At 31.7% G+C, this 27,130-nt stretch overlaps 1 protein-coding gene across 3 annotated transcripts in view; it reads right to left on the bottom strand.

The window, feature by feature from the left end:
- LOC126886906 (venom carboxylesterase-6-like) overlaps positions 1-27,130 on the bottom strand; it is a 133,377-nt gene that overhangs the window by 100,412 nt on the left and 5,835 nt on the right. The window contains exons 1-2 of one of the 3 annotated variants that reach the window (XM_050654056.1): positions 14,467-14,642; positions 14,327-14,408 (exon numbers count right to left, since the gene is read on the bottom strand). The exons of the other annotated variants lie outside the window; for them this stretch is intronic. Coding sequence (XP_050510013.1) covers positions 14,327-14,369 — 43 coding nt within the window. The 5' untranslated portion in view covers positions 14,370-14,408; positions 14,467-14,642. Of the gene's footprint in view, positions 1-14,326; positions 14,409-14,466; positions 14,643-27,130 lie in introns of those variants that run through there. 3 annotated transcript variants of the gene reach the window in all.

The following is a 27,130-nucleotide window of genomic DNA, read 5'->3' as shown; positions in this document are numbered from 1 at the left end:
GCCATAAATCTTGTCGGTTAGGTTTGCATGCTTTGCCGCTTACGATAAGATTCAATGACCAAAATGACCGTTAGGAGGATTACTCAGTGTTATCTTAAATGTGTAAGAACTCAGTCAGTGAAAATTTTTTATTTCGCTAGAACAATTTAAAACGAAGATAGTGGTAGTTTTGATAAATCCTCTTATTCAATAGATGGGGTAAGTTTTTAATACTTGTTTTTATGGTTTATTGTCTTTTTTAATAGAATTTTAAGTCTAATTTAATAATTTGGTAATGGCATAACTTATGTTTTTTAGTAGTTCTTGTGCAAATATCATAAATATTATCTATATTTGCAGAAAAAATATATCAACTTGTAGTAAGTTCACTGAAACCTGAAAAAACTGTAGGGGAGTCAATATAGAACGAATATTGAAACATAGTTTTTAATTCCAAACAACTTTTTTTATTAAAAATTTTCGATATTGATAAAGCTACTTTACTATTGAACAAGATTCATATTTTTTAACATAACTCGTATGAAATTAATGAAATTTAATATCTGATATTTTTTTTTAAACTGATAATAAAAAGTTATCAATCGGTTCCAAGTTACGCAGACATACTGTATAAGAGCTCAAAAAGCTTATTATTTAATTTATTTTAGGTAAGTTGTACAGAAAAAGGTTTTGATGACTTTGTACAAACAGTTTTTTAACTGATATTTTTGGGTTATTTTATTATATTTTTTTTATCTTTCTTAATTTTCTCAAAACGAAGTTGTTTATTTCATGTTCAAACATGAGGTGGTAGTAATTTTGTAAAACTACGAAGTTCTCAAAAATTACATTTTTTGGGACGTCGTATCATTTGAATTAAATTTTTGAGATTTTTTTGAATAGTATATCATTTAGAACAGTGTCACAGATTAATATACGTATTAAATTTTATTTTTCTTTGTCGATTTTTATTATTAATAATATTTTTTCTGTTAAGATACGTTATTTATGAATATTCATTTATAGATTGATACCTTGAAACTATCGTATGTTTATCTTAAGCGACAAGCTTCAACTAAAATTTACACAGACAAGGTCTGACAAAGTATCGTATGTTACATAATTTAATAAAAGAATGTTATATATTACAGTTTTTTTCCTAAATTAATATATTTTTATGTAGATACTAATTTATCACAGTTTTAAAATTTTAATTATATTAACCAAAAAGTCGGTAGAAGAAAAAGTCGTCTCCTGTAAAATGTGAGTTTCGTCGGTTACGATGTTTTGTCAAAAACCCATCGATATTATAATCAGCAAGCACACATACGCATTAATGAACACACTTCAGAAGAGTTCGAAATTAAAAGAGGAGTGCGACAGGGATGTGTATTAGGGTGGGCTGAAAAAAATAAATGTTTTTTTTTCAAGTGCTATACCGCGAAAAACTTGCATATATACTTCATAAATAAAATGCAACTGAGAAAAAAATTATTTTTTCAATATCACGGTAGCGCAATGCAATTAAAATAGTTCGTTTTTTGAAAAAAACTTGGATTTTTAAAATTTTTTCTCCGGTGTAAAAACTTTAAATAATCAATCGCTATAGTGAAAAAACTGTATAATTTGACTTAGAAAACAGAAATACACAATGAACCAGTTTAAAAAACAATGTTTACGGTAGCGCAAACAGCTTTAAATAACGGATAATTACGCTAAAAGGCGCAGTTTACAACACTGCCGTCCCGCGCGGAATGATTCGTTTTGTATGTGACTGTACCGTTTCCCCCACCACTCGTACCCAACCCACAATTCCTTGTGTTGTGTACGCTTGCTTCGCCATTTTGTGAGCTCGCGTCAGTGACTCGGCAGTGTTTGTCAGTGTCAAAGCTTTTGTTGTGTTACTTTTACTGTTACGTTGAGTGTGTGTTGAGTGTCATGGCTTTGTCCAAGAAAATTACGCGTAGTGAGTTTGATTGTCCAATATTCGGTTACCCAAAGGAACTACCTGTAAGTAAACTGCCTTCCTATGAAAACGTTTTAAAGTGCTTCTTTCTTGAACATTACAATTTAGCTGTGGAAACCAACAACAAATTGTTGAACAACAACAGTTTTTCACAAATTTCTAATATTGTTGCACCGAAAGTTAAGCAATTATTTGATAAAGCCTCAATACCAACAGTCTCCCTTTACAGAATTGTTCAAATGATCAATGCCTACAATAACAGTTACAGAGGTCTTATGAAGTGCTACAAACGAGATAAGGAAAAAGACTCGTTCAAAAAAAAAGTTGAAGATTTCAAGCAAAAGTCCTTGCGACTGTTTGATATCTCCGCATGCAAATGCACAATAACATTAGATTGCAATTGCCGAAAGGCCGTTGACTTGTGTGAGTGTCCGGTATCGATTGTTTGTACATGTGAGAAGTCAAAAAAAGTACCAGTCATTGAACTTAAGTTTTTGTACCTTCAAAGAAAACATAGTTTAGGCAAAATTGGTAACGTAGATGTGAAGGAGTCAAAAAAAATTATTCAAAGACAAAAAAGAAAAAACACTGAGTCTGAGTACAGCAGATGTCAGTCGAACGTTGACTCATTGTCACAGCCATCGTGCTCAAAAACTATGGAACCTACACAAATAGAAGACTTTGACTCAACTGAAATAAATAGAAATGAGGATAGTAGCGATGAAGAAGAGTTTGAACCTGTTGTAAAGTCACCATGGCAGATGCGAATTAAATTGACTAATACTGCGCTAACAAGTGATCGTTTTGGAGTTTCTGATAGAGCAACAGCTGCTATTGCTTCTAGCCTTTTGCAAGATTTTGGTATTATAACTGAAACTGAACATTCTAATGTTATTGATAAAAATAAAATCCGAAGGGGGAAAAAGGTTATCCGCACAGAACTGCAGGTGCAGAATAAGGCTGAGCTCAACACATTTCAAGGATTGTATTTTGATGGAAGGAAAGATGACACCATTGTGATTGAGAAGGTAAATTCAAAGCATTTTCGGAGAGTGATTAAGGAAGAACATTATTCTATCATTCAAGAACCTGGATCTGTATATGTTGGTCATGTTACACCTTGTTCTGGATCTGCTCAAAACATTGCCGACAGTATAATTACTTATTTGAAAAAAACTGGACTTTCCCTTGATGATTTAGACGTCATTGGATGTGACGGCACCGTTACAAATACAGGGTGGAAAGGGGGCGTAATTCGAACAATTGAAGAAAAATTGAAAAGGCCAATGCAGTGGGCAGTTTGTCTCTTGCACTTCAACGAATTACCACTCCGACACCTGTTCCAGTTTTTGGATGGAGACACTACAGGGCCTACAACATTTAAAGGACCTATCGGAACAGAGCTCAATAACTGCGAAAAACTCCCCTTGGTGAAATTTGCTAGTGTGGAGTGTGAAATTCCAGATATTGACCGAAGCATATTGAGCAAGGACCAACAGTATTTACTGGACATAAGTTCTGCTGTACAATCAGGAATCTGTCCCATAGATTTATCTCAGCGTGAACCTGGCCCACTCTCTCACGCAAGATGGCTAACAATGGCTAACAGGATTCTAAGATTGTATGTGAGTGTTGAATATCCATCAGACGAACATAAAATCGTAGTTCATTTTATTCTGAAGTCATACATGCCTGTTTGGTTCAATATCAAAAAAAGCAAGTACTTAACTGATGGACCAGAACACATATTTCAAACTGTAAAATCCTCAAGATTCCTGCCTGAAAATCTGCTTCAAGTAATAGACCCCGTTATTGAAAGGAACGCTTACTTTGCCCACCCAGAAAACTTGATGTTGAGTATGATAGTAGATAAAAGAACTCACATAAGAGAATTGGGATTGAGACGAATCATAAAGGCCAGGACATCAGCACCCAAAAGAAAGTCAATTAGAGCTTTCCATCCACCCAAATTAAATTTTCAAGCCACAGAGTACAGTGAACTGATTGACTGGACTGCCACCACATTGTCACCACCACCATTACTAAGAAGAATCAGCGACGAAGAAATTCGTGCAAAAATCTTCACTGGGGACACCGCAGCTGAATGGAGATTCGACAAATTTCCTTGTCATACGCAAGCGGTTGAACGATGCATCAAACTTGTAACCAGCGCTTCACAAAAAGTAGTTGGTTTTGAAGCAAGAGATGGGCTCATCCGAACTACACTACAGTCAAGAGCAGCTATGCCATGCTTTGAAAGCAAATCAGCCTTCAAACTTCCTAAACAAGAATGATTATGGACTTAGTGATGAAATATATTCTACTAATCAAAATTCCTTTTTGAATTTTCAATAACAATTTTCATGAAAGATTTGTAATGCTATGATTTAAGTTGATGCTAATAAACTATGTTAAAAGGAATTTGAATTATTAATTTGCAGTCCCCACACTTTAAACAACAAATAAATTAAAAGAAATCTTTTTATTAAAAGGCATTGTGAGTAAACTGTCGCAGGACGGCAGTGTTGTAAACTGCGCCTTTTAGCGTAATTATCCGTTATTTAAAGCTGTTTGCGCTACCGTAAACATTGTTTTTTAAACTGGTTCATTGTGTATTTCTGTTTTCTAAGTCAAATTATACAGTTTTTTCACTATAGCGATTGATTATTTAAAGTTTTTACACCGGAGAAAAAATTTTAAAAATCCAAGTTTTTTTCAAAAAACGAACTATTTTAATTGCATTGCGCTACCGTGATATTGAAAAAATAATTTTTTTCTCAGTTGCATTTTATTTATGAAGTATATATGCAAGTTTTTCGCGGTATAGCACTTGAAAAAAAAAACATTTATTTTTTTCAGCCCACCCTAATGTGTATTGTCAATGCATACTCTGAAGAAATTATGAAAACAGCTCTTGAGGGAGAAACAGCAGAAATAAAGGTAAATGGAACGTCAATTAACAACATAAGATATGCGGACGATATTATCATAATAGCAGACAACCTTAAAGACCTCCAAAAGCGAATGAACAAGATAGTTGAGTATGGAGAAGAATGTGGATTATCAATAAACATCAAGAAAACTAAATTTATAAGGATATCAAAAACCCAAAATAATGATGAAAGCCTGACAATTAAAGGTAAAACTTTAGAACAAGTTGAAAACTACAACTATCTTGGCACAATAATTAATCACACAAACGAGTACTCCAAAGAAATCAAAGTTCGAATAGAGAAAGCAAGAACAAACTTCAATAAAATGAGAAAGGTACTTTGTGCAAGAGAACTGAGATTTGAGAGTTAGGTTGGCAAGGTGTTATATTTACTCGACCCTGCTTTACAGGATAGAAGCATAGACACTTCACGCTTCGACTACTAAGAAGTTAGAAGCATTTGAACTGTGGGTGTATAGAAGAATCCTGAAGATATCATGGACCGAGCATATAACAAACAACGAAGTCATGAGAAGAGTCAACAAAAAAATGGAAATATTGGAAACCATCAAGACACGAAAGCTGCAATACCTGGGGCATGTTATGCGTAATGAGAGATACAACATACTTCAATTGATTATACAGGGAAAATTCAGGACAAGAGAAGTGTAAGAGGGAGAAGAATCTCATGATTCGTAACTTGAGGGAAGGGTACGGATGCACATCAACCGAATTATTCAGAGCAGCAGCATCTAAGATTAGAATAGCCATGATGATTGCCAACCTCCGTCGCTGAGATGACACGTGAAGAAAAAGCAACTTTTGTTCTATATACTTCTCGAGTTATTTTCGAGTGAAAATATTTATTTTTCAACAAAAAAAATATCTTTAAGTTTCTTGCAAATAACTCAAAAAGTAAGGATTTTATCAAAAAAATATTCTTATCAAAAATATAGAGTATAAAAAAAACAAAAAAACATGGTGTATTTATGAAGTCTATGGACACAGTAGAAGCGAAGTTGTAGCTCATGAAAACTAGGTTCTTATTCGTCAAATTCTAAATCGAAGATTTCAACGTGAAATAACCAAAAAGTGAAGCACTTTTTGTGGAAGAAAGATAAAGCATCAAAACTGTCAGTTAGGCTCAAAATAAAATTGATCCCTTTTGTTGGCTAAAAATATCGTGAAAATCTCCCAATAATTATCACCTCAAATTAAATTAACGTTTGACTGGTTCAAAGTGCTTTTTTTCAAAAAATTTGGTTTTATAGAAATTTTTGGTAAAAATATTGGTAGGATTTTTTTTATTTTTGAATTTTTTTTTAAATAACTTAAAAAGTATTATTATATCGAAAAATCTCGAATAATAAGAAACTTTAGATTTTGCTTTTCAGAACATTTAGGATGTGTTTGTTTTTCTGTAAGACAAAAATTGGTGAAGAATGGCTATTCAGCCTTTGCAGACACTCGTTCAACTGCAACCTATTCAAAAATAGGGGATTTAAAAGAAATAATTTAATTAATGATCTTATTGCCCTTAACCCTCCGTTAGGCGCGTGGTCTACAATCGTAGACCACTCTCCTTTAAGTGGTCGCCAATTGCATAAAACTGCACATACGCCCCTATCCCGCTTAGTAGCTGTCACTAATACTTCCAACTTACTCTTCAGTTTGCTAAACGCCGCCGATCTGTTTGCATTATTTTTTTACCATTATTCAAAGAGCACTGGTCTACAACCGTAGACCACGCGACTAAGCGCGTTCCAGTTTTTAGTTGTATATATAAAGCTAATATGTAGCCTGCTGTGTATATAAAGCTAATAACATAAATGAAAATGTTTCAAGAAGCGACTTCATTGAAAACTTAGCATGGGAACTAATCAAACAGCAAATTGAATATGGATCAACTATGCCTTCCCTGCTAAGAGAACTTAGACGACGAGCTCGCGTACTGCTCGGAGTTCAAGAAGTCGTACCCCCTTCCCCTAATATTCCAACAAATTACGTGGGACGAAGTTGTATTTGTGCATGAATTTGCAATATGTCAACAAGAAGGGCATGCCAAAGATGTGACACATTTGCATTTAAGGATCATTTTGGGGATATTTGCACTGAATGTTTGACGGACTAAAATTGTGCCACTTTGGCCATTTAATAGTTTTGTTCTTTTTTACTTTTGAGTTCTATTCTTTATTATTTATCCCTATTGGTCATTCTATAAGTTCAAAGATAAAAAATATTTTGTGTTTTTTACTAAATTGAGCTTATTTTTGTGACCATTTTCATTTACTTGCGAAAAAAGACCCAAAAAATCATGACTTGGTTTTTAATTTTACCACTGTCAAAATGAGAAAATCCAAGGAACAAAACATATCTAATATCAAAGTGCGAACATAAATAAACATGTTACTAACCACTAATTTGTTAATTTTGCCAAAATCCGGTATTGTACGACAAAAAAATATTGGTCTACAATCGTAGACCACGCGCCTAAGCTTGTCAGCAATAACGACGCGCCTAACGTAGGGTTAAAAAGCCTACAGGATGGTTTCTAAAACATTTCATAGCTTAAAAATTGACCAGAGGTATGATTAAAAAATAAATAATGTATTTTAGGAGATATCTGAACGCATTTTTTTGGTTTTTTGTTGGTAAGCTTCATTTTTGCTAAGAATATTCTTTTCTATAAAATTCTTACTTTTCAGTTATTTGCAAAGAACCGTTTGAAAACGTGCTTTTTCTATGGATGCTAGACAATGTGCAACTTCTCTCACTACTTACATAAATTTAAAAGAACAATTTCTCACGCAGTAAGAAATGTCGGCCATTGCAGTGAATAATATTTTTTCTCACGGGTTCTCCTACGGTTTTCCACACAATCGCCGTTTCCATGGTAACATGCACAAAACAAACACAATTAATGTTGTCAAACAAAATGTGTTGAAGCAAAACTTACCAGGAAAAATATACTTTCAAAACTGTTCAAAAATAACTTTTAATTAGAATGTATATTATGTACAGAGTGGGCCAAAGAAAACAGTCCACCTGGATATTTGGCAGTATTTATTAGATTTTAAGGAAACGAAGAAACAGGTCGATTTTTGATCTAAGGGTAACACATTCTTACAGTACATGCATCTGTCAACCCTATCATTTGTCAAACCCGTCCCTTTCATTTCCCCCACTCCTTATTTTTAAATAGAGAATATGGGTTGTGTGCTACCTCATTTGAAAGGTTATTCAATTCTCTATTCAGTAATATTAACATTGATATAATTATTTATACAGAGTGTCCAAGAAAAATTATTTTGAATTAAAGTAATTGACACAAAAAGAAGAATGTATGCAATTTATTTAACTTAAACTATATTCTACTACTAACAGAAAACAAAGAAAAATATTTATTGTATACAGATGTATACAGATGGGTAGCAGCTTGAACATTGAAATTAAGCGAGAAGCAATGTTTATTTATCAAAAAACATTTTTTTCTGTTTTGTGACAGCAGTAGAATGTACTTTGAATTAAATAAATTCAAAGTACATTCTTGTACTTGTTGTACATGTTCTTCTTTTTGTGTCGATTAATTTAATTACAATATTTTTTTCTTGGACAACCTGTATACATAATTATGTTAGTCTTTATACTACTGAATAGAGAATTGAATTGCCTTTTAAATAAGCTAGCGCACGACCCATATTCCCTATTTAAAAATAAGGGGTGGGGAAGTGGAAGGGAGGGGGTTGACAAATGACAAATGTATGTACCGCAAAAATGTGTGCCCCTTAGATCAAAAATCGACCTGTTTCGTCATTACTTTAAAATCTAATAAATAGTGCCAAATATCGAGGTGGACTGTTTTCTTTGGCCCACTGTGTATATGAATGTTACGTATTTATGCATTTTATTCCAATTTATGGATATAGTACACCAAAAAGCACCTAAATTATTTAATTTTGAAGTTTGAGCTCTTGACAAAACCACATCCATAGAAAAAGTATAGTGTACAACACAAGAGAAAATGACATATTTCTCCGTCGCTTGATTTACGAGAAACAAACTTCTGCGCTCATGAGAAATGATATGTATTTTTTCTCACTTGTTGTACAATATACTATTTTCTATGGATGCCATAGTGCAACTTCTCTCACTACTTACATACATTCAAAACGAACATATTATAATGTAATAAAGCAAATTTGGTATTGAGCTTTTTCTGTGGTGGTGGGAAGACCAATTTCAGGGCTTTCTATGCAGTTTATGGTTTAAAACTTTGTGAATTATTTGTTCGTTGTACTCATTGTTTACTGGTGTTTGCTTAATGATAATTCAATTCTACCTCGAAGTTATTTTTGGACATGGGAATTTCACAATCTATGTAACATGCTATGGTACGCTGCTAATTTATGTGGTGTAGGATTAGTTAATGTAGGATATCAATTTATCATGACCCAGCCAGAGACCTAAGAGGACAAATAAACAAGGCCGCAGTCATGTTCGGATACTTGAGAGATGTGGTCTGGAATAACCCATATATGAGAGTGGACCTATGGCATTGAATCAAGAGAAGATGCCAATAAAACCAAAAGTATGCTACGAACAACCGAAATGAAGACACTAATAGTAATAGCAGGAAAGATAAGAAGGAATATAATACGAAACAACATCATTAGGGAACAATGTAGCGTGCAAGATATAGTAAGGTGGGGTAGGCAAAGACGACTAGAATAATTTAGTCGTGTAAAAAGAATGAAGGAGCGCAGATTACCAAGAATTGCGCTAGAAGGAAAACCAGCTGATCCACCGGGGGGACCAAAAAAATATGGATAGATAGCTGGCAGTCTACCTCTCAAGAAATACTTCAACGTCAGAATTAACAGATCGACAGATCTACAATAAGTATAAGAAGAAGAAGAAGAAGAAGAAGAAGAAGAAGAAGAAGAAGAAGAAGAAGGAGGATGGGATAATGAATTGTGTATAGTTGTGTCAGTATAGATAGGTTTATGAAATAAGGAGAGCTCATGTTTTTTGTGCAGTCTGCTACTATGGAATAATCCTGTTCTGTGTCTGATTCAGACATGAGCATCATTTGAGATTTTGCAAGTCAGCTGAAATCCAACGAGAACAAATCGTTTTCTTAATGATATTCATATGAAGGGTGTCGGGAGAAAATCATGGATGTCATCAACAAATGATTTTAAGAAAAACGAATTTTAAAGTTATGGTTATAGACTATTTACGACAAAAAAAATGAGTTGGGAGGTATTAAAGATGGACATCATGATAGAAAAATTTATTGATAATATGAACTAATATAAACAAAGAACACAAGTCGAATTGTTTTAAAAAAAAATAGAAAATTAGTGGCGTAATATCCACTTTTTACGAAGAAAACAATGGATATCACCAAGTGCAGGCGTTTAGTCACAGTATTATTCCTGCTTTTTTTGTTTCTGATTTGTTTCTTGGTCCTCTGCCTTTCATTTAAACAGAATAAAATATTTTAGTTAAAAAATTGGTTTTAGTAATAAAATATTTCAGCTTTTACTTGATTTTCCCCTTTTTTTAGTTGTGTTATATTTTCTTACAGACTTTATTACTGAAGGGCCTGGTGTTGGTTGATCCCCAATTTTCAACGAAAACTTTTCGTTTATAAATTTGCAAAAGTCTGTGTGTTATTGCGTTGCCGCTCCTGCAATACTAAGAGCAGGTGCATCGATGGATTCTTATGTAGTTTTTCCTTCTAAATCCAAATCTGAAAACGGCATTTCGATATCTCTAACCGTCTTCGAGATAATCGACCTCAAAATCTAAAATGTGACGTCACAATCCGGTTATCTCCTACAGACGCACTAAACGTCAGCTCAAATGGTTGATTAGGAAGTAGGCTACTTTTTTTTTAAATCTCGATTTGCCAAGCATAGGTTATTTACATTTGAGTTTGACACTTCGTGAATGTCAAACTAAATTTTAAATTAAGTATTAATAAAACATCAATGACATTTGATAGTGAATTTAATTATTATATAAAATAAATAAGATGTTCAAAAATACAATTTGAGTATAAATATTTTAAAAGCAATAATTTATTAACAGTTTTAAAAAGGTTTATACCAGTATAAATACGGCCTCCCCTTTATGATGAATGGACTGTTCCATTTGCTATAAAATTAAAATATTATGTATACCTAGTCGTTCCCTAAATTCGACACAACTGGATAGTGATTGTATAAGGTAATTTTTTTTTTTTTGATAATTTTGCCGAAATTGGCAAAATTGCCAATTATTTAGTAATAATTATTAACTATTTAGAAATTATTTTTTTGTCGAATTGGCAAAATTATTGACTAAAATCACTAGCCAGTATTGTGTCTGTACATCCTTCTAATGGAAAAAAATATTTGAAGATTTTTCTCAAATTGTGGATACCAAGAACATTTTCATTTATAACTCTTTTATTTTTAATTTGACAAATAAAAGTTATTCTTCATAAAAAGCTCTTCTTGTTCTAAGATTTATGATGCAACCGTGTCCCAAAAGTAGGGGAACGGTCGAATACTTCTCGAACTAAACATCGGATGGAAAAACTGAAAAATACGTGTTCAATAATTTTCAAAAATCTATCCAATAACACCAAACACCAACTCCAACTACAACCCCTGGAGGTGGGGTGGGGGGTAACTTTAAAATCTTAAATGGAAACCCCTAGTTTTTCTTGCAGATTTGCATTCGTTACGTAAAAGTAAGCAACTTTTATGCAAGACATTTTTTCGAACTGTGGATAGATGGCGCTATAATTGGGAAAAACGATTTATCCTGATACCATCGGTAAATTATAGAAACGGTCTAATATCTCGAGAAATACACTTCCAAATAAGAAACCAAAAAAACAAGTTTTTAATATTTTTTGAAAACCTATCTACAAACACTAAACATGACCCTCCCACCCACCCCCTGGAGGTGGGGTGGGGGGTAACTTTAAAATATTAAATAGCAACCCACACTTTTTATTGCAGATTCGAATTCGTCATGAAAAACTAAGCAACATTTATTCGAAACATTTTTTAAAAATGCTGATAGATGGCGCTAATAAATCGTATTTTTCCAATTAAAGCGCCATCTATCAACAATTCTAAAAAATGTTTCGAATAAATGTTGCTAGTTTTTCATGACAAATCCGAATCTGTAATAAAAAGTGGGGGTTGCTATTTAATATTTTAAAGTTACCCCCCACCCCACCTCCAGGGGGGTGGGTTGGAGGAGGGTCATGTTTAGTGTTATTCGATAGATTTTCGAAAAGTATTAAAAAAATTTGTTTGGTTTCTCATTTGGAAGTGTATTTCTCGAGATATTAGACCGTTTCTATAATTTACCCATGGTATCAAGATAAATCGTTTTTCCCAATTATAGCGTCATCTATCCACAGTTCGAAAAAATATCTTGAATAAAATTACTTACTTTTACGTAACGAATCCAAATCTGCAAGAAAATCTGGGGGTTTCCATTTGAGATTTTAAAGTTACCCCCACCCCACCTCCAGGGGGTGTAGTGGAGGTTGGTTTTTGGTGTCATTGGATAGATTTTTGAAAATGATTGAACACGTATTTTTCAGTTGTTCGATCCGATGTGCAGTTCGCGAAATATTCGACCGTTCCACTACTTTTGGGACACCTTGTATAAAATTTTATTAATTTTATACGAGGTATATAAAAAATATGAATTTCGATCAAGAGTAAACTACCTTTATAGTTCATAACATTTAAATTAGAATGATATAATTGCACATTAAAACATAATTATTAATTCTAAACTACTTTTCATAATAGAAATTTTCCATATTATGAATTAAAATACGTAAATATACAAAGTTTTCGTTATGACAATGCTCGCTTTTTCAGCTTGTTTCTTTTATTTTTCTATTTACCTATCTTTCGCTTCAAGTCCGTAGACTTGCTTTTCACGGTTAGATCCCGTGCTGCCTTGTTTTGGCCACTCATTTTTTGTTAACATGACTTATTTTCTTGAGGAATTGAAACATACTCTCTTTTGCATGTCGAGACTAGCAGAACTTAACTCGCAGATAAAAATACTATATCCTTATATTTTTCATCAGTTATACTGCCGTGCTAGGCCCAAAGGCGGTAACTAACATTTGACAAAATGGTGGCAAAGTCCATTTCAAAATTGAGTGTTAAAATTTTGGCCCGTTAGGGATTTATGGACTAGCTAATAGTTTTTATGCATTGATATATGCCGCAGTTTATTAAGGGAACCATTAATTATATTTTAAAAGAAAGTTTTATATAAAAAGAGGTAGAAACCGCTAAAACGTTTTATCAAAACTTACTATAAAACTAAGCCTATTAGCGGTATGTGGTTTACAGTTGTGATTGATATGAAATAAAAAGCTTTTCTGTGTATTACAGTTTATCAAATTGAAAGAATTAAAGTAGTATTAAATGTTATTATTTTATTGAGCCACAATATGACAACAACAAATTGACAATATTTAGTTGTAGTTATATCTGTTTTCTTTCAAGAGTCAATAAATACATATTGGTCAATTAATATTAATGTTCAATTTGTGGTTCAATATAGACAATTTAATAGATAACCAAACAACATACCTTGTGTCTGGTACATATACAAAACCTATTTAGTATTACAATGGTTTTACCTCATAATTAACATTTTTTATAAATTCTTTTTTAGTGGGTCTAATAATTTGGGCAGAACTGTACTTCGAAAAATACTACGAAAAAACAGAACCCGTTCAGATTGTTATAGATGTTTAAACATCTGGTGATGTTAAGAATTCTTCAACTCAACTGTGAATGTGATTGTAAACCATACTTTTGACTTTCTCAGCTATTTTTATTTTGTTTCTTAGCGACAAAGGTTTGCTATTTTACGACAGGCTTGAGTTATTATAGAGGTTTAATATTTTTATGATGGCCGACACCTACCCTAATATTATTATGCATTGTTATATTATTGGGTATTTCACAATATTATATTCGGGAAAATACCATTACTTACAGTAATTAGGGCAAATTTTAACATTTTATTAGTTGTATTGTACAAACTAGTTAAGTATATTATATGTTATGACATATTTAATATGATGACATTGTCTTTTATACCGAAAAATACCTAATTATGGGATAAGATTTTTAAAATATGCAAACAATGTTTGGATCATTATCCAGGTACCTGACGCATTCTTAGAAAATTTATAAAGGAATAAAACCAGTATTTTTGTATAAAACTTAGGTAAACGATTCTCATAAGATTAAGTAAAGATCTAGATTAAGATTTTCTAAAAAAACAAAATACCTATTTTAAGTCTCTTTTTCTAAAAATGTTTGTGGACAGCGTGTGGATATATTATTAAGTTTTTAAAACCCAAATAAAAAAAGACATATTTTTTAAATATGAAAATCTCTTACCGCCTAATTCAAGATATAAATCATCCACTTGGCGCAGATTCATATTGTTTAGGACAACATAATTTGGTTAATTCTTGAAATACTATAAACAAAAATGAAAATACATTTCAATAGATATAATAATCTCGAAAATTGCTTACCATCCTCGCTAATTATTTCTTTTACTAACACAACTCTTTTAACTAACACAATAATTTAACCTTGTAAAGTTAGGCCGAATTTACTTTGTAATACTAAGGCGATTTGGCGGTTTCTAAATGTAGGCGTAGCATTCTTGAAAGTAGATTAGCGGTAAGTGCAATATGCTAAGGTATATGGACGGCAACTGTAGCAGATACTGTCAAAACGCCATAGTATTTAACATTTGCCGCCAAATGGCTTAGTATTTTAACTGAAAAGTGTAGATACCGCTAACAAAATTGCAATTTTATTTAAAATGTAATGCTTCTACAACTCCAAAGACTTTATAAATATACACTAAATACCCTATTCTACCTAAAAATACAAAAATCTCATTTTCGATAAAAAATCAGTTCCCGCCTTTGGGCTTAGCACGGCAGTATAGGAATCCAGTTAAAATACGACTGGTTAGGCAAATGGAACTCCGATTCTTTAAGACTTTTAGATTTTTTTGACTGAGCGGAAGAACGAATTGGATCTTCAAGCATATGCCCATGATATGCATCTCGATGCAACATAGTGAGGGAGTTAGAACTGATGCACAATATTCCCTTCATCTTTTGTATTGCGAAAGGGTATTCCTTTAGGTATCTATTGGTAAGAAATTGGTCCATTCTTTAACAAGACCTTGAGTTACTGAGATGACAAACAATGGTAATGATTTTACGCGAGAATTGGATGTATTTTCTTCCCAATCTGAAGGCATTTCCATTCTATTTTTGAGATTGATCAGTCCCATGTTTTGTCGAATTCCAAGTAGGAATGCCCTCTCACAGGATAAGTTATGTATGACAATGGACCGCAAACGTTTGAAAACAGTTATATTTTGTGAATAAATCTTATAACGGTATAGCTTTTATTTTGTCCGCCAGCGCCATCACAACAGATATGCCGAAAAATATACACGCGGCGCGCAGTGCTTGAGTGACAATCATTGTTTTCACCCAATTACGAGTGGACAAATATCGTTGTCTCCCTATATGGTCAATTTAAAACGCTTAAAATCTCTGAACATTCATCGAATTCTACAGATTTATTTGTTATAATGGTGCGATAGTATTAAATACTATCACATCATATTATTATAACAAATTTTGTTAAAATCCACAAGACTACGTATTTAACTAAATTTCACCCATTTAGTGACATCCACGGTTTTCTCCCAACCTCCTTCAAATGTTTTATGCATATTTGTGGAGTGAATACCTAAGGTTTTCTTAACTTACATTATTAATCTGTACTTGTACTTGTGTTAGTTATCTTGAATTATTGTTAGTTTGTATAAAACATCAATGTTTTCTAATACACAAACTAATTTTAGACGACCTTCACAACTTTCATCGGTCAGCAAACGATGTCTAGGACAAAATTCATGTGAAAATCATCAATAAAGCCCTGTTTTGATAATCTACGTCAATACTGTTAAACTATTGCGACGAAAACCAATACTAGTCAAGCATTTTTTTAACATTTCTAAATTATCTAATATGCACAAACGCTCAAATAATAATGTCGTAAAGAAGATTATGTCTTCTGATATACAATATGTGATTCTTGAATTCCATATTAACACTGCAAAATTTTGATTTATGCAGGGTGTAACAAAATGGCAGGTCATAAATTAAATCACATATTTTGGGACCAAAAATAGTTAGATTGAACTTAACTTACCTTAGTACAAATTTGGGGGCGATTTGTTGGAAGTTCTATAATTTTACTGGGCGTATATGAAATGCCTCCCGAAGAAGGGTTTCTTACCTGTCGCTAAAATGGTCACATACAAATTGCCTCTCAAGCTCTGAATAAATTACATTCTTCTAATCTTTATGTGAAGGTGAGACGTTGCCACATCTTCGTCCCTTTGTAAATTTTTGGCAAAATTGGTATTTTGGTATTTATTTTATTTTATTAAACATTATGTGGTTAACATTATTGACACTAGGCAGTATTTATAAATGTTAACTAACTCATACATATTGTTGTGATCTTATTTATTTATATATGATGATATTCTCATATGTAATTTAATTTAATTAATGCATTAATAATAATCTAATTAATCAACCAGATCACATATCAATATATTTTCAATCTCAGGGCAAATTATAAAATTACTTACTTACTTTTGTGGCTTCTAAGTATTTCTCAGTGGTTCCTAATCGGGATAGGAAAAAAATAAAATAATACACACATATGGATTACAATTATAAATCAAATTTTTGTTTATTTTGTATAAATGGCAATCATTGCTTAATATTTGTTAGATCTTATATTTATTTAACACAAACATTTAAAAATGGGAATCTTATTTCCTTTTGGTTTCCAATTTAAAATTTTTATTAATAATGAACTATTAGGATTTATTAGCAACAAATTTATTTAAGTTTGATGAAAATCTTCTGATATTAGCGATTATGTTCTTCAATTTTTAATGTGGTATTTAATACAAAAAACCATACATTCATGTCCTGACAAATGAGACTGACCTTTATCTGGTGAGCTGCGAATGTCCTCACACAAGACTCGTTTCCTCCTACCCTTGGTTGCGATGAAAAACTCGTCCTGGCCTCCAGTAATGTTCTCCTTTGAAAACTACCTCGTATCGCTCTCGTTCCTGCTTTTCTCGTGATGCTGTGTTCTACCTTTTTCGAACCACTTCAATCAGCTACCGGGACACTCTTTGCTCAAGGAGATTCTTTTCTCTCGACTCGGCCTACCTCTCGTTCCGATGGGTACTCAACACTCACGGAACTATACCGGCTTTTTCACTCTTCGTACACTACCGTCTACCACTGGACTTCACCTTTCGACCGCTCAAAACATTCTGATCTCTCATCCTCATTCATTTCCCTACTTTCTCAATATCCCTTCCAGATTCCTAAATCAACATTCCACCACAAATTTTAATTCGCCGTATTCCTCAATACCAACTTTTAATCTTTCTAAATATGTTTAATGGATTTCAAGAAAAAATAATCATTTCCCACTTTAAACTTACTTTCTACTTTTTACAAAACTTAATGACCTATTATCTATTTCACTGAGTCTTATTTAGCGTAGGCTAATGATCGAATCTTCCGCGAACTCTATAATGGTCCGCGTCACTCAAACTTGTTTATCTTAGGCGCATTGGTATCGAGTTTCGTACACTTCTTCGAATCACTTTCTTAAAAACTAAATATAATAATTTGTTGTATACAGGTTGTTCTAAATTTACATGCCCGTGGTTGAGAAAATTGAAGATCTTTTATATTAATTTGAATTTTGCTTACAATTATAAAATTTTAATTCTCATTTCAAATAGTAATATAACAATATATAATTAGTTTTATAACCATTATATACATATAATAACCATTATTTTTTGTTATTAGTAATTTGACAAAAATACAAAAACATAATAAGTATTTATAGCCCGATCAAAGAACAATCTGACCCCAAAAAAATAAAGGAATGATGAAAATTTGGGAATAGGTAGTTGAAATTGTCTATTATTATATAAGAAAAAGTTTACAATTCTACATCCCCTCCATTTTTCAAAAAAGGAGGGAATACCCCCTCTCGAAGGTGAAAAATATACATTCAAAATAAGACCGGAATTGGATAAAATGACTAATTCTAAACAACTTTTGTTTTATAGGGTTTTTTCGCTAAGTCAATACTATTCGAGTTATTTGCGAGTGAATAGTTCATTTTTACCAAAAAAAAAATCATATTTTTGGACGGTTTTTCGGAGATAACTCAAAAAGTAAGTACTTTATTGAAAAAAAATATTTTTAGCAAAAATATAGCTTATAAAAAATAGAAGCAGAATTGTAGCTAATGAAAAGTAGGTTCTTCTTCGTCAAATTCCAAATCGAATATTTCATTGTGAAATAACCCAAAAACGGAGGGAGTACTTTTCAGGGAAAATTCATTTTAACTTTTTTAAAGTGTTTAAAGAAAGGTTTATTTTTGTTTTTTAAAAAAACTTCTAACATTAAAAGTAAGTGAGTTGCTCTCAAAATATTGTGGTCCCTTTTATTTTTTGGTAAAAAAAATCGCGAAAATCACCCCCTAATTAGCATCACAAATAAATTTTATCATTACCATTTGACAATATACTTTGCTTATGTATTATTTATATGATCTGTAAGTTTCATCGGTTTAAAGTGCTTATTTTTGAAAAAGCTGTAGTTAAAATGGCTTGAACGAGTAACTAATAACGAGTTTAGGAAAATTTTGAACAGCCATAGCATAACCAATTTTTGTCTAACAAGAAAACAAGCAATCAAAATATTCAGAAAAGCAAAACGAATATTTTATTACTCTTTGAGATTTATGGGATTACTAATAATTTTTAAGTTATCTCCATAAAAAATTCCATTTTTTGAAACTTATAGATAATATAAACAATACATAAGTAAAGTAACTTGTGAAGCGGTAACGATTAATTTTATTTGGGAAGCTAATTAGGGGGTGATTTTCGCGATTTTTTTAGCAAAAAATAAAAACGACCAGCAATATTTTGAGCGTAACTCACTTACTTTTAATGTTAGAAGTTATTTTTAAAAAACAAATATAAACGTTTTTTAAACACTTTAAAAAAGTTTTTATGAATTTTCCCCGAAAAGAGCTCTGTTTTTGGGTTATTTCAAATTGAAACATTCGATTTGGAATTTGACGAAAAGGACCTACTTTTCATTAGCTACAACTCTGCTTCTACTAAGTCTACAGACCTTATGCCTACACCATTTTTTCAGTTTTTTATGACCTATATTTTTGCTAAGTATATTTTTTTCGCTAAAATACTTACTTTTTGAGTTATCTGCGAAAAACCGTCCAAGGACATGTTTTTTTTGTTAAAAATGAACATATTCACTCGCAAATAACTCGAAAAGTATTAACTTAGTGAAAAAACTCTATAGAACAAAAGTTACTTAGAATTAGTCATTTTATATAATTTCGGACTTATTTTGAACTTATACTTTTTCACCCCCGAGAAAATAATTTTCGCCCCGTATTTCCCAATTTTTGTAAAATGAAGGGGATGTAGAATTGTAAACATTTTCTTATATAATAATAGACAATTTCAACTACCTATTCCCAAATTTTCATCCTTCCTTTATTTTTTTGGAGGTTTTCGTAAAATTTTGTGTTCTCTGATCGGGCCATTATAGATTTATTAAAAATAACATTACAAAAAACTTATTTGGAAAATATTACAAAATGTGTATAGATATACAGGGTGTTTCGTTATCAATTATCCATTTCGTAACTGGAGAAACCTTAGCACAAAATACGAAGATTTAACCCAAAACACTTAAATAAAATATTCTTCCTTACCGAGATACAGAGTGTTTTATTACAAATGTTCTAAAATGATTTTAGCCCATGGTTAAAGCACCTTTTAATATTTTTGGTTCAAACTTGACACACAGTTTACACATGCTAGGGTACTTTAACTAGTCTTAAAAGATAGTTTTCCGCTGTTACCAGAGGCGTGCTGTGGGGATATATACTACTTTCTTTTCGCCACTTTACCCATTTCGCCGACACTGTCGTAATAATCATTTTAGCATGTTTTTTGATTCTTTGTTACTTTTTACGTAAATATCATCCGTTGTCTCAATGCGATAGAGTAAGTAGTTCTCAAGTTATTTGCGTTTTAATGTAATGGATTCAATTAGATTATGTATTTAAAACAGATAGTCTTATAGGCCTTGGGCCCGCATATACAATTATTATTTATGACCACACCGTTGAAACTTTTTGTACTTGTTATTTGGGTGGAGTCGGACAAATTTTGAGCTTGGCGCATTATGGTAGTGGGGCGTTTGTCTCTCAAGCGGTGACGAAGTTGTCAATTTTATGCAAGAAAAAAATTTATTACCACATTGGTCATTCTATTTTAATCAATGGATTTTATCATATAAACAACGAAAACAATTTTGTCGGACAAAAATATTGGGGCATATGACGCGTCGGACACGCTAAATATGTCAAATTTATGAAAATAATAAATTTATTACCACATCGATAATTTTAACGGTATCTATCATAAAACCTTTTTACAATAATGTGGTAACCTTGTCGGACAATTTTCACGGGGCATATGCGCAGTCGGACGCGCCGAATATGTCAATTTCCTGAAAATTTTTTATTTATTACCACAGATGTCATTTTTATTTTGTACTGTTCTTTTACATGTGTAACGCATATTGGATCACTTGTCGGACAAAAATAATGGGGCGTTTTGGTACAATTAAAAGAAAAAGTAATTTTTATGCATACAGGGTGTTTGGTAAAGAATGGGCCATAGCTTAACATCAGGTTCCTGAGGTTAAAATAGGCCGATTTAAGCTAACTTACCTTAGTACAAAGTTTATAATAGCCGAGATACAGGGTGTCAAAATCAAACTTTTCTTTTATTTATTATTGAATATTTCCTGATAGGTATGAGATAACAACATGAAATTTTATATCTGAGGGTTTCTTGAGTCGAGAAATCTAAATTCCTTACCAAAAATTATGCATTGCCCAGAGGGCGCCACATATGCCTTTCAGCACTCATTTATTACGTTCAATTTTTTTTATCCCTCACTCTGTATAATTTTGACATTAAAATTTCTATTTTCCTATTAGTTTTACTTAAAAAAGGTATACTTCTTTCATCTTCCTAAACTCAACCGTTTTCGAGATAAACGCATTTTAAATATGCGATACACCATCATTTTTAGCATAATATCATTGTAGTTACACCCAAAAAATAACTTAAAATTTATGAAAATAATAAACTTATTACCACATGGATAATTTTAACGGTATCTACCATAAAACCTTTTTACAATAATGTGGTAACCTTGTCGGACAATTTTCACGGGGCATATGCGCAGTCGGACGCGCCGAAGATGTCAATTTCCTGAAAATTTTTTATTTATTACCACAGATGTTATTTTTATTTTGTACTGTTTTTTTACATGTGTAATGCATATTGGACCCACTTGTCAGACAAAAATAATGGGGCGTTTTGGTACAATTTAAAAAAAATTAATTTTTATACATTTTTGACCTCATATTAAATTACGTATTTTTCGGCTCATATTACCCGTATGCGCGCCAATGGTGAATATTAAATTCTTAACTGTAGTTAAAAAATGTGCAATAACTACCTCTTAAAACCCACCAAATTTCATTTGCATATCTCAACTGGTTTTAAAGCAATAAATAAATCGTCAGTTTGTCAGAAAAACTTCAACACCCCCTATCTCGGAAACGATGCATTTGTGGACATACGTTTTTCTCGTAAAGCAAACTGACTTTATTTTGTCATGCACAATTACTCCTTATTGCCATACTTATTTAAAAACACACTTTGTCTATGAAAAACATGGCTAGTTTTTAAAGTCCTTAACTTTTTTATTATCCAACATAAACGAATGAATGAAAAAACTGAATGTTGAGAAGGAATGAGGCTATAGTTCGGTTTTAATTTTAGTATTTTATAGATGCTAGAATATTCCACGGGGTGATGCGAACTTTGAGAAAAAACACAGTTTGATTCATACACTAGCTTTGCAATAAAAATTATGTGTGTACCGACAATATTACTACAGGGATATTGCTAAAGAATAAGGCGCTAATGTTACGAAAAAATCACTTAAATCGGACAAGAGGTTTATAAAATACAAACCATCAAAAATAACCCATTTTTAAGGTGGTTGATTAATTTTGGTCCAGAGTGTACATATACAGGGTGTTTGGTAAAGAATGGGTCATAGCTTAACCTTAGATTCCTGAGGTTAAAATAGGTCGATATAAGCTAACTTACCTTAGTACGAAAGTTGATAATAACCGAAATACAAGGTGATAAAGTTAAACTTTTATTTTATTTATTCTTGAATATTTCCTAACAGGCATGGGATAATAACACGAAATTCGGTAAGCAGGGGTTTTTCGGGACAATAAATCTAAATTTGCCACCAAAAATGATATATTATCCAGAGGGCGCCACATACGCCTTTCAGCGCTAATTTAATAGGATCAATTGTTTTATTTCTCACTCTACATACCTTTTGAATCAACACTTTTATTCTCTTAACATTTATACTTAAAAAAGGTTACTATATTCATCTCGTTAAACTCAACCGTTTTCGAGATAAACGCATTTTAAGTCTGCGACGCAATATAATTTTTTGCAAAATTGTGATCTGATATTTGCTTATATACTCCTTGAACAACGACAAACATCGTTCTGTAGTTTTTTTTTCTAATTCAAAAAAATTTCCGACACAAGTATCAGGTTATAATTTTTATTAATAAACTGTCTTTTAAACAATACTGGGTTCGTGCAACCCTTACCTTTAAAACCATTTTTCCGACAACATTAGTAGGTTATAAGTAATTATATTCTTAATCAAAAAATCAAAGTGTCGGACAAAAATATTGGGCCAACTCGACAGTCGGACAAAAAATTTAATTTTTATTAGTAAAGTATACTTTCAAATTATCCTGGGTTCGTGCATCCCTTATCTTTACAACCATTTTTCCGACAAATGTAGTAGGTTACAATTAATTATATTCTTAAACAAAAAATGTAATTGTCTGACAAAAATGTTGGGGCAAACGAACAGAAAACTTAATTCTTTTAGGCTATCGACGAGGAGGTATTATCAAAAAAAAAAATTTAAAACATTGTTTCTCGGTTACTTTTGAATCGATTTAGCTGAAAATTGGTACACACGCTAAGTAAAGCATTTAAAAGGGTATGACGCAGATCGGAACCCAAAATTTTCTTAAAAAATTTTCCGACAAGAAGGAAAATTTTAGAAAAATTGTGATCTGATAATTTTTGTACATACTCCTTGAACAACGACAAACATCGTTCTGTATTTTTTTCTCGAATTAAAAAAAAATTTTCAGCACATGTATTAGGTTATAAGTAGTTATATTCCAAATCAAAAAATGTAAGTGCCCGACCTAAATAGTGGGGCACATCCAAAGTCGGACAAAAAATTTAATTTTTATTAATATACTTTTAAACTATTCTGGGTTCGTGCATCCCTTATCTTTACAACCATTTTTCCGACAAAAGTAGTAGGATACAAGTAATTATACTCTTAAACAAAAAATTTAATTGTCTGACAAAAATGTTGGGGCAAACGGACAGGAAACTTAATTCTTTTAGGCTATGGACGAGGAGGTATTATCCAAAAACATTTTAAAACAGTTTTTCTCGGTTATTTTTGAATCGATTTAGCTGAAAATTGGTACACACACTAAGTAAAACATTTAAAAGGGTATAACGTAGAGTTGTACCCAAAATTTTCCCAAAAAAATTTCGGACAAGAGGGAAAATTTTAGAAAAATTGTGATCTGATATTTGCGTACATACTCCTTGAACAACGACAAATATAGTTCTGTAGTTTTTTTTCTCGAAATAAAAAAAATTTCCGACACAAGTATCAGGTTATAAGTAGTTATATTCCAAATCAAAAAATCTAAGTGTCCGACAAAAATATTGGGGCAAATCCAAAGTCGGACAAAAAATTTAATTTTTATTGATAAACCATACTTTTAAATTATGCTGGGTTCGTGTATCCCTTATCTTTACAACCATTTTTCCGACAAAGGTAGTAAGTTACAAGTAATTATATTTTTAAACAAAAAATGTAATTGTTTGACAAAAATCTTGGGGCAAACGAACAGAAAACTTAATTCTTTTAGGCTATCGACGAGAAAGTAATATCAAAAAATTTTAAAAGAGTTTTCTCGGTTATTTTTGAATCGATTTAGCTCAAAATTGGTACACACATTAAGTAAAACATTTAAAAGGGTATGACGTAGAGCTGTACCCAAAATTTTCTTAAAAAATTTTCCGACAAGAGGGAAAATTTTAGAAAAATTGTGATCTGATATTTGCTTACATACTCCTTGAACAACGACAAACATCGTTCTGTAATTTTTTTTTCTTGAAAAAAAAATTTCCGACACAAGTATCAGGTTATAAGTAGTTATATTCCAAATCAAAAAATCTAAGTGTCCGACAAAAATATTGGGGCAAATCCAAAGTCGGATAAAAAATTTAATGGTTATTAATAAACTATAATAAATATTAATAACTATAATAAATGATTGTGAGTAAGTCTGTGTTTCATTACTAGCTTTAATAAACTATACTTTTAAATCATGCTGGGTTCGTGCATCGCTTATATTTACAACCATTTTTCCGACAAAGTAGTAAGTTACAAAGTAGTAAGTTAGTAAGTTTTCTGTTCGTTTGCCCCAAGATTTTTGTCAACCAATTACATTTTTTGTTTAAGAATATAATTACTTGTAACCTACTACCTTTGTCGGAAAAATGGTTGTAAAGATAAGGGATACACGAACCCAGCATAATTTAAAAGTATAGTTTATCAATAAAAATTAAATTTTTTGTCTGACTTTGGATTTGCCCCAATATTTTTGTCGGACACTTAGATTTTTTGATTTGGCATATAACTACTTATAACCTGATACTTGTGTCGGAAATTTTTTTTTATTTCGAGAAAAAAAAACTACAGAACGATATTTGTCGTTGTTCAAGGAGTATGTACGCAAATATCAGATCACAATTTTTCTAAAATTTTCCCTCTTGTCCGAAATTTTTTTGGGAAAATTGTGGGTACAGCTCTACGGCATACCCTTTTAAATGTTTTACTTAGTGTGTGTACCAATTTTCAGCTAAATCGATTCAAAAATAACCGAGAAAAACTGTTTTAAAATATTTTTGGATAATACCTCCTCGTCCATAGCCTAAAAGAATTAAGTTTCCTGTTCGTTTGCCCCAACATTTTTGTCAGACAATTAAATTTTTTGTTTAAGAGTATAATTACTTGTATCCTACTACTTTTGTCGGAAAAATGGTTGTAAAGATAAGGGATGCACGAACCCAGAATAGTTTAAAAGTATAGTTTATTAATAAAAATTAAATTTTTTGTCCGACTTTGGATGTGGCCCACTATTTATGTCGGGCACTTAGATTTTTTGATTTGGAATATAACTAAGTACTTATAACCTGATACATGTGCTGACATTTTTTTTTAATTCGAGAAAAAAATACAGAACGATGTTTGTCGTTGTTCAAGGAGTATGTACACAAATTATCAGATCACAATTTTTCTAAAATTTTCCCTCTTGTCGGAAAATTTTTTAAGAAAATTTTGGGTTCCGATCTACGTCATACCCTTTTAAATGCTTTACTTAGCGTGTGTACTAATTTTCAGCTAAATCGATTCAAAAGTAACCGAGAAACATTGTTTTAAATTTTTTTTTTTGATAATACCTCCTCGTCGATAGCCTAAAAGAAATAAGTTTTCTGTTCGTTTGCCCCAACATTTTTGTCAGACAATTACATTTTTTGTTTAAGAATATAATTACTTGTAACCTAGTACTTTTGTCGGAAAAATGGTTGTAAAGATAAGGGATGCACGAACCCAGCATAATTTGAAAGTATACTTTACTAATAAAAATTAAATTTTTTGTCCGACTGTCGAGTTGCCCCAATATTTTTGTCCGACACTTTGATTTTTTGATTAAGAATATAATTACTTATAACCTACTAATGTTGTCGGAAAAATGGTTTTAAAGGTAAGGGTTGCACGAACCCAGAATTGTTTAAAAGACAGTTTATTAATAAAAATTAAATTTTTTGTCCAACTTTGGATTTGACCCAATATTTTTGTCGGACACTTAGATTGTTTTATTTGGAATATAACTACTTATAACCTGATACTTGTGCCGGCAATTTTTTTTAATTGAAAAAAAAAACTACAGAACGATGTTTGTCGTTGTTCAAGGAGTATGTAAGCAAATATCAGATCACAATTTTTCTAAAATTTTCCCTCTTGTCGGAAAATTTTTTAAGAAAATTTTGGGTACCTACAGCTCTACGTCATACCCTTTTAAATATTTTACTTAGTGTGTGTACCAATTTTGAGCTAAATCGATTCAAAAATAACCGAGATAACTCTTTTAAAATTTTTTGATATTACTTTCTCGTCGATAGCCTAAAAGAATTAAGTTTTCTGTTCGTTTGCCCCAAGATTTTTGTCAAACAATTACATTTTTTGTTTAAGAATATAATTACTTGTAGCTTACTACCTTTGTCGGAAAAATGGTTGTAAAAGTAATGGATACACGAACCCAGCATAATTTAAAAGTATAGTTTATCAATAAAAATTAAATTTTTTGTCTGACTTTGGATTTGCCCCACTATTTATGTCGGGCACTTAGATTTTTTGATTTGGAATATAACTACTTATAACCTGATACATGTGCTGAAAATTTTTTTTTAATTCGAGAAAAAATACAGAACGATGTTTGTCGTTGTTCAAGGAGTATATACACAAATTATCAGATCACAATTTTTCTAAAATTTTCCCTCTTTTCGGAAAATTTTTTAAGAAAATTTTGGGTTCCGATCTACGTCATACCCTTTTAAATGCTTTACTTAGTGTGTGTACCAATTTTCAGCTAAATCGATTCAAAAGTAACCGAGAAACACTGTTTTAAATTTTTTTTTTTGATAATACCTCCTCGTCGATAGCCTAAAAGAATGAAGTTTTCTGTTCGTTTGCCCCAACATTTTTGTCAGACAATTACATT

The sequence above is a fragment of the Diabrotica virgifera genome, chromosome 6 (assembly GCF_917563875.1).
Source record: "Diabrotica virgifera virgifera chromosome 6, PGI_DIABVI_V3a".
Taxonomy (NCBI): domain Eukaryota; kingdom Metazoa; phylum Arthropoda; class Insecta; order Coleoptera; family Chrysomelidae; genus Diabrotica; species Diabrotica virgifera.
Note: the sequence above shows the minus strand (reverse complement) of the source record. Positions and strands in the feature narration are given on the sequence as shown.